The 13,194-nt window shown below is 35.4% G+C and overlaps 1 protein-coding gene across 4 annotated transcripts in view; it reads right to left on the bottom strand.

The window, feature by feature from the left end:
- Positions 1–13,194, bottom strand: part of Hmgcr (HMG coenzyme A reductase) — a 75,523-nt gene that overhangs the window by 11,703 nt on the left and 50,626 nt on the right. For all 4 annotated transcript variants that reach the window (XM_069310470.1, XM_045757547.2, XM_045757548.2 and 1 more), the window contains 11 exons: positions 11,768–11,879; positions 10,881–10,968; positions 10,464–10,654; positions 9,742–9,848; positions 9,453–9,557; positions 9,031–9,164; positions 7,679–7,845; positions 5,080–5,276; positions 3,233–3,427; positions 1,542–1,780; positions 1,058–1,235 (listed from right to left, as the gene is read on the bottom strand). In XM_069310470.1, coding sequence (XP_069166571.1) covers positions 1,058–1,235; positions 1,542–1,780; positions 3,233–3,427; positions 5,080–5,276; positions 7,679–7,845; positions 9,031–9,164; positions 9,453–9,557; positions 9,742–9,848; positions 10,464–10,654; positions 10,881–10,968; positions 11,768–11,879 — 1,713 coding nt within the window. The remainder of the gene's footprint in view (positions 1–1,057; positions 1,236–1,541; positions 1,781–3,232; positions 3,428–5,079; positions 5,277–7,678; positions 7,846–9,030; positions 9,165–9,452; positions 9,558–9,741; positions 9,849–10,463; positions 10,655–10,880; positions 10,969–11,767; positions 11,880–13,194) is intronic.

Here is a 13,194-nt window from a genome sequence, read left to right as displayed (position 1 = left end):
AGTTAACTAAACTAAATATTTAGTGATGTGTTATAAGTAATAACATTCAACATGGTAGTCATGCTAGAATGGTAAGAATGTCTGTGATTAGTCAATGTTAAAATTATAAGCTCAAATTATTTGTATAAAGTTATTAAAGTTGTAAAATTTTATAAATGCCATCTTATTCCTTGGTTAAGACAGGGAATTTAGCATTTAATGGGGGGGGTACTTTGTACTGTATGTTGATGGTGACTTGTCAATAATGTACCATAATGTGGTCATGTCTTAATGGGAGGGGAGGGGGATTAATTTTTTACGACATACAACGTATTCAGTAATTATGATTGTGTACTTGTCAATTATGCAATTACCATTATTTATCAATTTCATGTTTCTTGTTTTGCTATTACTTTTGATATACAAGTACAGTGTACTGTATAATTAAAATTATTATTATTTATTTTTTTGTAAATGCATCATCATGTTTTCATTTTTAAACAATATTATAAATATACAACCATTTATTAATGTAATCTTGAAGTGAATTGAATTTAGAAGTGAGACTGCTAAAGAACAAAGCTCTGCTCTCCCAACCATATCATACCAAGATGTGATGGTTCTTAAGTGGTTAATTCCAACAGGAAATATGCATCACCAATTTGAACTGTTTAGATTGTTGGGGTAAAGTTATTAACCCCTGCACTGCGCACCTGTTTTTGGCAAATATTTCATGGTGCAGTTGTTAAGGACATATTTTTAATGTTTTTATAAATGTTCAGCTAATGTTAATGTCAAAATGTTTCCAAACTCAACCATTTTAATTTCAAATCACAAAGAGCTATGAAAACCATTAAAAAACATTAAAATATGGCCTAATTAAAAAAAAATCGCACAGCCCTCAGCCTTAAAGTGCTCTGTGCAATTAAGTGGTTAAGATTAATGACTGCCAGTATAACCTTACTAAGCTAGAGTAAGTATCTATACTACTCAGAGCATGTTCAACATATTTATCAACAAGCTTTATTTGCCTGTATGAACTTTATACCTCCATTATCTAATAATATAAACCTCATACCTTGGATACCATGTTCATCCCCATAGCATCCCCAGTCTGGGCAACAAAGCGCATGTAAAGTAATCGTCCAGCAATGGCCACAAGCAACTCCTGTAGACGAGCAAAGCGACTGGTCGAATCAAAGGCTTCTTTGATGATGGCAAAGTTCTCTTTCTTTCTGGCCCATATGAACACCTCACTGTTATTAAATATACAATAATAAAAATGATTGAGCATCGGAATGAGGAGATTGAATTATAATCCATTTTATATGTTTAAAAAACACAACCTCAAATTAGTATGTAATTATACTTACATCCGCTTCAATGATGGACAAAAAACTTTTTACCTGATTATTCAAATACCCTCACAGCAAGTTTTATTCTTTTACTTTTATACAGGTCCTACATAATCCTTCTTGCAGCATTTTATTTCAAAAATTTCTTGTTAAATCTCAACAAATGTATAATTTGGTAGCCTATTATCAGATTTACCAAATACTCACGTAGCTTGTGCAGCAGTAGGAAGCCGAACACTAGGTGCTCTGGTCATACCATCTCGAATTACTATGCACCTAACTCCATTAACCAAGGCACGACAACCACGATTCGTGGAAGCAACTAAACACCCTTCAGTAGTTGCCATGGGAACCATATACTTTTTCCCGTTCATAAGCAGAGGACCAACAACACCCACTGGTACAGGAACATAGCCAATTACATTTTCACAGCACACACCCATCACCTGAAGAATTGTGAAACAATTTTACTACAGTACTTTAAACTAAATACAGTGTAGAATGTGCTACACATTTATAAGTAAGTTTGATTTCAACATGACTATGATGGTGAATGTTATACCAATATTTAAACCAATAAACTATTTGTTTAACTGAACATGGATGAGTGAAGATTGCTGATATATATATTGTAAAGTTTTTACATGTGCAAGAGTATTTAGTGTTGTGGGCAAGACTTGAGTAGCCATCACCCTCCCCTTACTTTGCTCTGCAGAGGTCAATTTAGATGACTTTTTCAAAGAAAAGTCAATTATCTAAATTGACCTCTATTTAGTGTTCTCTTTCAGCATAGAGCCCATTTGTTTTGCATATAAGAACTTTCTATCCATTTCAGCATACTTTCAGCATTATCTTTCCTGTTCCCGAGTGTTGACAGCCAACAACTAACCTCCTCTTCAGGTTGTGTGGTCAAGCTCCTCCTAAGATGGGTCACTACCTTGGCAGTGCTTTTATTACTTTGTTTATAGGCTGAAGCCTTGGTACTGGGCTTGTTTGCTTCCACCATACATGACCAGTTTCTGCACGGAATCATATTTGGACGAGTGTTGCCAACATCTTTAGCTGGGTGATCGCTTGAGATGTGTTGAAGCGACTGGCTTTTGTCTTCATTTTATCGAGTCTCTGGCTGTACCTGCTTTAGCCGTTATCTTAGATGTAGGGTTTGCTGAGTACACTTTTCTCATGGATGGCCTCCTACCTGACAGGTGTCATCCAGTTTTGTTGGTTTGGCTTCAATGCTTTATGGTTATATACCTCATTTTCTTTATGGTTATATACCTCATTTTCTTTATGGTTATATACCTCATGGTTGGAGAAAGGGGTATGGAAATCGTATCTAGTATGGGGCCTCATTCTGCCGTGTCCAGTTTTCTGGGGTGTGCCTCTGTATATTTTGACCCCCAATGAATGTGCTTGGCTGATAGCCATACTAGCACTAGCAGGGGGTTCCAGGAAACTTGTCATGATAGGATTTAATTTATAAGAGCTTGGTGGAAGTTAGGAATCATGGGTAAACCATAAATGTTTTGACTCAGAGCATTTTAGGGACATTAACTCAGAAAATAAAAGTTCCATGCTCGTTTATTGAAGAATTATCTTAAAAGGTGGGCAACAAAGATGTGTAAATTAAATGTTGTGGTGATATTTAAACAGTAATTGTTCTCTTCAAGGGATTACCTTTGTAACAGAAATTAAACTTTAAAATTTGCTTTTAATTCATTACAAAAACTAAAATTTACAACCCAAAATTATGTTTTCAAAGTGCTTAAAAACATGTTATCTGATATTAATATTGTTTTATCAAATACTGTACCTTTCCAATTTCTCTATCAACTAAAGTTATCAACTATGATAATGCCAATATTAATATCCTAACAATTTGCAAACATTTTTCTGACCTTGGAGTAATCATAGTGGTCATATGGCAGAGCATCCATGGAGCGGTGGTTGGCTGTGTGCGGTGCCACCACTGTTCTACGAATACCAACAGCTCTCAATGGACTACCCAAAATCGTCTCTAATTTGTAGCTTGGAACATGTTTCTTCTCCACCATTTTCACAATTTCTTGGTTTGTTAAAGATTTGACCCCTGCCTATTAAAAAGAAATGATCACAATTCAAATAAAATGTAATATAAAGTAAATATTCATTGGACAATAAATTGGTATAATGGATTATAAAGAATAAAGATACCTAAAATGACACTTTTAAAAATATTATTCCGATCATAAAAAAGATGGGATAACCAGACGAATGAAACCACATTTGAATATTTTTATGCGGTCAGGATACTGTTAAAATGACTGCCACTCTTTAATGTGTTTTTATTTATGTCATTACAAGAAGGGATGCAAAAATATAACAGGAATATCATTGTGTAAGAAGGAAAGTTGTGTAAACAAACATTGAAAATGATATCCAGATGCAGTATTTTTAGGGAAAACAAAAGTGAGAGCAGCAACTTGGTTCATCAAGATGTGGTGACTGACAAACACTAGAAGGAAAAAAAAAGCACATTTCACAATGCAAGTTGCTTATGTTTGAAATATTAATTAATTTAGAAGAAACTTACTCAATGTTGACCAGACCACACACTAGAAGATGAAGGGACGACGATAGTTTCAGTCAGTCCTGGACCATTCTCAAGTCGATTCTGCTGTGTCCAGGAATACACAATCAACTTGAGAATGGTCCAGGATGGACCGAAACGTTGTCGTCCCTTCACCTTCTAGTGTGTGGTCTGGTCAACATACTTCAGCCACATTACTGTGACTCATCGCCTACAAACTTACTCAATATATTGTTCAGAACTTATGATTAGTCCATCTATGAAAAATCAGATCTCAAACAATAAAATACATCATATGATGTGTTCAAGAATGACTGATATGCTGAGAGAAAACAATGATTGTCCCCTTCCATCAAATCTTAGATTAAATATGACAAAATCCAACATAATCCCAAGAATCAGGGTAAAAATCCCAAGCAACACACATGATACTAATTAGATAAAACCTATTAAAATATAAAGCACAAATACTGTCAGCCAGAAGCTACATAGACCAAGAGTGTTGTATCAAGTACTCAGTTTGACATCAAGTCCATCTTTGCAAACAAGAAAAAATGTAAATTCCCAAATCTACTATCAAGGAACTATAGCCCCAAAATAATGGAGTAAACAAAACAATTGAAAGGTATATATATATATGTATCAAATTAAAGGAGATCAAAAGTATTTTGTTAATATATTGTCACATAACTCCTTGACCAGGAGGCCTGGTCAAGGACTGGGGACGCTAAGCCCCGAAATCCTCTCAAGATCTCAAGATAACTATCTACAAAATTAAGTAAGTGAAGTAATATTTGTGTAAAAAGAGGATGGATACACATTATACATTTGTGTGATTGTTAAAGAGCAGATGAAGACTAAGCCAAAGACTGAAAAATCTGAATTAAAGTAACAAATTAATAATATAGTTTATAGTACTGAGAGAAACTTTATACAAGGATGTCTATATATTAAATAGAGATAGCATCAGGAACTTTGACAGATACAGTAATAGTGATGATATACGCACATTAAAATAGACAGTAACAAAAACGTTTAGCAAGATTCTGAATGTTTTTATGCTTAAATACAAAATAAATTACATAATTACAGGAGGCACAGCACAAAGTGCAACTTATTATTTCATGATGTACCTAATATTACCTTTGATACTGAATACAATGCAAAGGGACCTACCTCGGAGTTCATCACAGCTACACACTCCTCTATTGGTCTAGGAGGCTTGTCCTCATCCTCATCCCAGTGCTCGTTAAGATGATTCCTGAAGGTTTCTGTCTGTGTGCTACGATCCTCCTTAGAAACTGCCATTGCAGCCTCCTCCCACTGGCTAGTAAAACTGACAGTGTGGGTTCTAGTGCGCTGGCGCAAAATTCCTGCCAAGAAGAATATTTTATTTAATGACTGAACTCGTAAATCATTTGAATAACTTAAGAAATATGCTAGACATGAATAATGCATGAAAAGTGGTATAATGAAAAGATTCAAGAGCAAGTAATTTTACAGGTACAAATGAATAATGACTTAACAATTAATTTGCTGATGAAACCGCAAAGATACTGGTGTGGATATTTTGCTAGTTCTATGGTAACAGTTTTGAACGTCTTTTAAGGTAAGTGTCTCCTCCCACTCTATGAATGGTAGAAATTAGATGATGGCAATAAGTTGTACAGAAAGTAAATCTTCCTAGATAACTAAATCTTTGTTTACAATGAACCCATGAATGTACAGCCAAGTCATGATTATCCAAGACAGTGGTTATAGCCAATTCTGGAAATTTATTAATTGAACTAGTTGTGAGCAACTCTCAAGGCTTGAACAGTGATATCTGCTACACCGAGTTACATCCAGGAGAGCTTGAGACTTCTCACGCTGAGTTAAGACAATGTGAATGGTCAATGGGTGGGAGGATTTTGCACCTAGTTAAACAAAAAATAGTATTGTACTATTATTATTTAGCTGCTGGTGAGCAGTGGTTGGCAGCAGTCCTGTTTGCAAACTCTTCAAACCAAAGTGCAAAAATCAATTCCATGCAATAATCTTTCCTTCTGATAGAAAGGAAGTGTTCGGTACACATGACTTATAATTAATGACGTCCAAGCCATCTTGAAATAAGCTTCCCTCACTTCCAATGTTCAAGATACACTTCTTCCAAATTAATCACTCAACTGAAATCTAATTATGCAGTACAGGGTTAAATACTAATATTGTTAACTCTAGAAATGTATATGCATCGACTTTTTTCCTGAAAGCCTATTTTTCTGCATTTATGTACTGGTTCTGCTTTTGTTCATACATGTAGTGCACATGTTTACACAAGGGGGGGCTTACCCAGTTGTCGCTACAGAGAGAAAGCTCCAGCTCTACAGCCCTGCCTCACTTATTGTGTCTGGTGCATTTATAACTCCCCACCCTCCAATACTGTCATACATGCTCTTGAAGCTGTGACTGGCATTTGTCTCAATATTTATACAGTATACAGTTATCTTCACACATATTGTATACATGTATTTTCACACATGCATACTGTACACAGAACCATTCACATAAATGCATTATATTTACAGTACATTCATACTGCTAAGAGAATAGTTTATATTTACTGTCTCCATACATATAGTATATAAACAACATTAATACATACCAAGACACCTCTGGAACCAATTACCCCGGATACACAAGAAACTGTATACTATGACAACTGTATACTACTTGGGAAAGTTCTGTATGTGGTTTGTTTCTACCTATAATCTAGTTTATAGGTGATGTATAACTTACCATAAGTCTTCAAGGTTACTGAAATGTACTAGTACTGTCTGGGTACTTTTCAGTAATAAAATAATAAATTTATTGTGTAACTATTTTCTATACTAAGCCACCATCTTACAATAGTCAAAGCAAGGTGATGCAGGCAAAATCATGTTTCCTTAAAACATTCATTAAACACTTCATGTTTATATGTCAATAACATTTCTGCCGGGCTCGAGACATTTGCTGTATAACCATGCACGTTGTTTTCTATATACAGTAACATGTGTGACGTAACTGCCATGTGTTTGTATTTAAGAGTAAGAATGTGAAAATAACTACCATAATTTATAAGAAAAGTGAGTAAACAGAAATAAGAAAGATGTGATACCAAGCTTAAGATAAGGATAATATTATATGGAGAATATGATAATTGTTGGATTATTCAAGTCTTATAATACATAGCAATCTGCAATATGACGATGCATTCAAATATTTTTTCTAACACTGTATATATATATATATTAAACAAATACATACATATGGCAACAAACACATGTGTAATGATGGAAATCTACAAGAAAACTATGAGTTTTTTCTTGTTATTGCATGCAAAGACTATAGTCTTCCCACTATAGTCTCCCTCTTTCCCACTTCCCACCTCCCTCTTTCTGTTAGAGGCCTCAACAACACCAAAGGGCCTTCTCAAGACAAACAGTAACAAACCTACAGGAACCCATCTTATCAGCCAGTTAATTCCACTTATATTATCATAATTTATCTTATGTTTATTCCCAATTTAAAAGACCAAGTAACATTTATAATAATCCTTCAAAGCAAATATTGTACATATGTGCCCACCCTACTCTACCTGGACATAGGTTCACACTACAATAACCAAAGTTCTAAATCCACATCACTTCTTTGTACTTATTTCCACCACTACTCTCATATTCTGAAGTAATTAAACATTTTTGCCCTTTTTAACAAAAATAAAAAAAAATAAAAAATAAAACCTTGATGCACTTACCTTTGCCAGAGAGACCAGAGCTATCGAGGGAATCCTGAGAGGTCTGAAGACTATCATTGATGAGATTTTCCTCTAACTGACCTTGTGACTCAAACAGCACGTATTTGACAATCAGGGCAACAAGAATCACCGTAAACACAATGTGGTCCAGTCCTGCATCCAGCAACCTGGCGACAACAAAACTTAAATAATTTCTTTTTAACACATTTCATTTTGCATTTTACACACACACACATGCACATCATAATGTGTGATATACACATTAATGCAATAAACTCAATCTTCTTTTTCTGAGAGCTGTTACAATATTGTACATATATTAACAATATTTGGATGGAGGAGCCTATAGGGTATAACTCTGCACCTCAGAGTTGGTCGTGCAAGTGTCACCACCACTAGCTAGATACTAAGTATGTTCAGTGTTGAGGCCATCTTTTTAAATGCTTTCTGGTACATATGGATTCCACCCTATCTATTTCCACCACAAAGGTAGCGAGAAAGCAAAGCCAAATATACACATTTGCTACACAATAGGTAACAAAAAAACACACCCAGAGTGCAATGCCCTTTCATGCTAACCCTGATTCAATCTGACCAGTAGTTATTTCTGAACAAGAAACAATGCTTTCTGCTGCTTTTAGAAATACACATTATATCTGGGTAACAATGTTATCTGTCACCTTGAAATATGCTCAAAAGAACACGTTACAATAGCTACACAAAACTTAACTCGGATAGGGGTTTCTTTTGTTTTCTATTCCTTGCTTCTAATGATAAATTGTACTGGTATGTATGTGGAAGGATATGTCAAAACCAATACAACTTGTATACTAATGTTACTGACCAATCACATCAATCATACAATCAAATGAGGTTAAGTAATTAGTTTAATAATATTTAGCGATACCAATTTGGCCCAAATCTACAAAAATAACTGTTTCTAGTGATCTTGTTGCCAAGGTCTGATGTCAGTAGATCATCCACTGCTTCACTCCATGAATATTTAATGATTTGTTTAGATTTTGTGAAAGTTGTGATAGGCCTGACTTCTGGCTGTTTAATGAAATGTATTCAAAATGATCCCAATATCAAAGATGAGCATTAAATTAAGTCCAGGTACTGAGTGACAGTAAGCACCAGCAGAATTTGCTGCTGTTAATGATCAGTAAATTGTACCATATAAAAACTGTAACCCAGTGGACAGTGGACTGAACATTTGGACAGTGGACTGAACATTTGGACAGTGGACTGAACATTTGGACAGTGACTGAACATACATTCTTACATAAAAATTGTTCCATATTGATATTTAGGCTTCTTATTTCCCCCTAACATGAGAACTTAATACAAACCTGACAATAACATGTGGATCAGTAGAGGAATTGAAAGAAGCACTTGATTCCAACATTGTAACAGTATTTGACGTCAGGGAGAGTGACCAACGGGTGATGCCATGAACTAGCAGGAGCCCAGCAGACATGATCACCTGTTGAGACAAGATGTAGCAATATAAAAAATGCATTTGGTAGACATCATCACGTCAATATGTTTTAGTCAGTGAGAAAAACAGAATGAAATAGTCTGCCATCCCACGAAATGTGATGGCAGGCTATTTCGTAGCACAATTGTAAAGTATTCTGCACAATTACAAAAAAAAATTAACTTAAATCATCTACTCTCTCTCTTAACGAACTGCTAACATTGACTCTTGTTCATTAAATAAATCAAATGAAGTTTAACAGCATCCTGTAAACGTGCGTTTGAAAGTAAGTACCTTGACTCGCTGGACAACAGGATTTGGCTTTTCTTCCTCGACCATGGCACGAGCCAGAGTTGCCATCTGCCATGGAGGTTGTCCAGAGGAGCATCTGTTTGACAGCTGAAACATTTGGACAATTCTTAGACTCTGTACAAGCTTTTCTCATCAAACAAACAAAAACCTCACAGCTATTGTACCAAGGGCATTTATACCTTTCAACATTCCCATACTCTGTCATATTTGCACTAAGCTGTAAATGATGGTTTCTCCCAACACCTGTGGCTCAGCCTCAATCCCTTCTCACCTCAAGGACAAGAGAGAGGCAGGCGGGGAAGAACGTCATGAAGACAATGTAGTTCACAACAATAGACATGCAGGCAAATGCGCACATCTGCTCCAGACGGCTCACACCTGTAAATAATAATGACAGTGCTTGTAGCCTTTCATTGTACAAATACTGTACCGTATTCACATAAATCCTTGTGGCCTATGAAGTTCAACTTTATCTTATATCAAATTACACAAATAAGAAGCAACATTTGTGTATGATCCTTGAATAAATTTTAATTTATAAAGTAACTTGGATAAAGCACTCATCTGTAATGGAAACAGCTACAAAGGAATTTAATCTGAAAAACATTTTGCACTAGAATTCTTCAGGGCTAATCCTGTTACATTGTTTCCATGGTAAATGATGAATCATTCTGCTTATAACCATTTTCAAATCAATAAAATTAAATCAAACAAGAATGTAAAACATAATTACGTTGTTCTGTGCATCTCTTCTTATACCCTAGTTACAACACGTAAAAGTGTGTCACTTGTACGTACCCGAATAACCTACCTACTTGTAATAACACTTGTACATACCTGAATAACCTACCAACGTTTAATAACACTTGTACGTTCCTGAATAACCTACCAAATTGTAAAAACACTTGTATGACCCTGAATAACCTACCAACTTGTAATAACACTTGTACGTTCCTGAATAACCTACCTACTTGTAATAACATCTGTACGTACCTGAAAGTGTGCCAGCACCAATGACCAGGGCCTCAACAATGGTGTCAAGAGTGAGAGATGGTCCAAGACGAGCCATACCATATGCAATGTTTGTGTATACTTCAACCTGACTGGAGGATGACAAGGCAAACTGAGCCAGAAGGCTAGCTCTACTAAGGTCCACCAGAAGCAGGAAGAAAAACAATGCATCTCTGAAATTGCAAACATTTATTAAGCAGATAAAAAAATATATTTTTTGTTTACATTATTAAACAAACAATAGTAAATAGAATGAATATGCTTTCTTGAAGTGACAGGTCTTCCCTCTGGCAATTCTTGGTTTTTTAAGAATGTAAAACATCAATGCTATGTACTCGCATAAATTCAATGTACCTTCTTGTATACATAAATAAAAAACAAAATAATAATTATACTCACTTGAGATCAGAGGCATCACTATCCAACAGTTTAATGACAGAACAGCTAAACACAAAGCTTGAAAATACAACAAAGAGTCCAGCAATCCCTGTAAAGCATAATTATTTTCAGACCAACCACATAAAATATTTATATATTAGACAACTGAATGCTATTGAATTATTGTTATTCTAAAGTCTATTAACTTTTAAAGCAATACGGTACTGCATTAGTTGTAAAGTTTACATACTTAAATACTAAATATCTTAACATTTCTTGAATTTTTCATAAGTTCTTAAAAGTAACACATTTTATAGGCACACAATATATAGCTTTACATACAACAATACTTCCTCTCTGAATAACAGATAATGTCACACAGGTCCATAACCATTGACAGGTGTGGCATTTCTACCCTACACACCTACATAACAGATCTCATATGAAAGAAAACACTATCATTAAAAGCCACAGCAACAGATATGAAATATGCCACAAGAGCTGCAAGCCATGATCTTCTTGGCATTTGGTGACAATGTAAAACTATACACCAGATGCCCTATTCTTCCCCATTACAGTGAGCAAATTAAAGAGGCCTCCAAACAACTCTACCTTAGCAAGCTCTTAACCTGTCTTTCCTAAATTTACTATCACAACACCACTTTCCACACATAATCCTCCATTTTATCTTTCCATGAGGTTATCTGCCCATCAATCTAAACCCCATTATGCATACTGCAGCTAATTTGTATACTTTAAAATAAGTACTAAGACACTGAGAAGCACAGGCCAGTAATGTTCAATTCGAGTAACACTTGAATTATGAAAATAGTTAAATAAGTGAGAAGATCTTATTGATGCAACTGAGATAATACAGCATTACCACCCAAAGACATGGCAGCACATACCCACAATGTACTTGGAGCCAATCCTATGCAGGTTACGGAACTGGTGGTAGGTGTAGAGTAGTGCTGAGCATCGTAAAACAGTCATCACCACAACATCTAGACCCTGGTACTCCTGCCAAAAGAAATTAACAACCTTTATTTAATTGTGTCATTAAAAAACACACATTGTATGCACACAAACAAGAGATTTCATATTTCAGTAAATGTGGTAGCTGTAAGCTACTTCATGACTTCATTTGCTTTCCCAAAATTGATCATCACTACTATTTAGCCCTTTCATGGGATGAGGATGCATCAGAACCTAACAAAATAAGAGTAAAAATTAAAAACCAGCACTGTCACACCTACCAGAACAGGTAAGGTCCTGCCCATCAGGTAGGCAGGACCCTACCACTTGATGCAACCATGTGCAAAGTGCTGCTAATGAATTGTCATTTATGAAACCAGACTACCTTAATAAATGCTCCTTAATCTTACAATTTACAAATTTTTGTTTTTAAAGTCTTTAAATTAAATTTTAATTTCTTATTCCTCCTAATGGAAACTTGGGGGTTAAAATTAAACATGATGAACACTAGAACATTAAGAGGAAAGAGCACATCAAGTACCCAATACAGTAGCGAAGAAGCAAGGCCTTAGATCTCGCACCTCATGGCAACAGACAGATCTACACAAATAGGGAAGTACTAGTAAATAGCAATCACAACTGTTGAATAGCAATCATCACAGATTGTCAACAATGATCAAAAGTACTGTACACAAAAACCACAGACAAACTAGTCACCATAGCTAAATAACAATTAACCAGGCCAACAACAATCACCACACAAACACCAATCACATTTTGTTCTATTTGTAAGAATGGTTTTTCTTTTATCTGCGCTCAGTTTTAGCTTAACAAGTTTATTATACTCCACGCCCATGATGTGAATAGTGGTGGTCGGTAGTGTTACAGTCGCATGCTGGGCTCACACAAGACTTGAACCCTGGTGTACGTGTAGTTAGAGCACATGTTATAGTCATGACAACAATTTTTAAATCTGCAAGTAATATAAATTTTCAGTGTACAATATTTTACAGTATGTGGCTTCTAATTAGTTCATTAACTAGGCAAGTTAAATTATAGTAAATCCAATCTCACTCTTGCAAACAATATTACTAAAATATGTCGGTAGGACAGGTGATAACCAAATGATCCCCATATCAATTTCCAAGCAGGGCAAGACATTTAACAATATTTCCATACACCTCATGCATCTGTTCACCTCTAGCAGTAAATAGGTACCCAGGTAGGAGTTGGAGAAACTTGTGTTGTGGGTTGCATCCTTGGAACGGTTAGTTGAAGTTAACCATGAGGGACCTTGATAAGCCTGAAATGTTTCATCTCCCTGACCATGGAAAATCACATCTGTGAAGGGCACCTAACA

Source organism: Procambarus clarkii, chromosome 67, assembly GCF_040958095.1.
Source record: "Procambarus clarkii isolate CNS0578487 chromosome 67, FALCON_Pclarkii_2.0, whole genome shotgun sequence".
Lineage (NCBI taxonomy): Eukaryota > Metazoa > Arthropoda > Malacostraca > Decapoda > Cambaridae > Procambarus > Procambarus clarkii.
The sequence above is the reverse complement of the archived record's forward strand: the minus strand, read 5'-3'. Positions and strand labels throughout refer to the sequence as shown.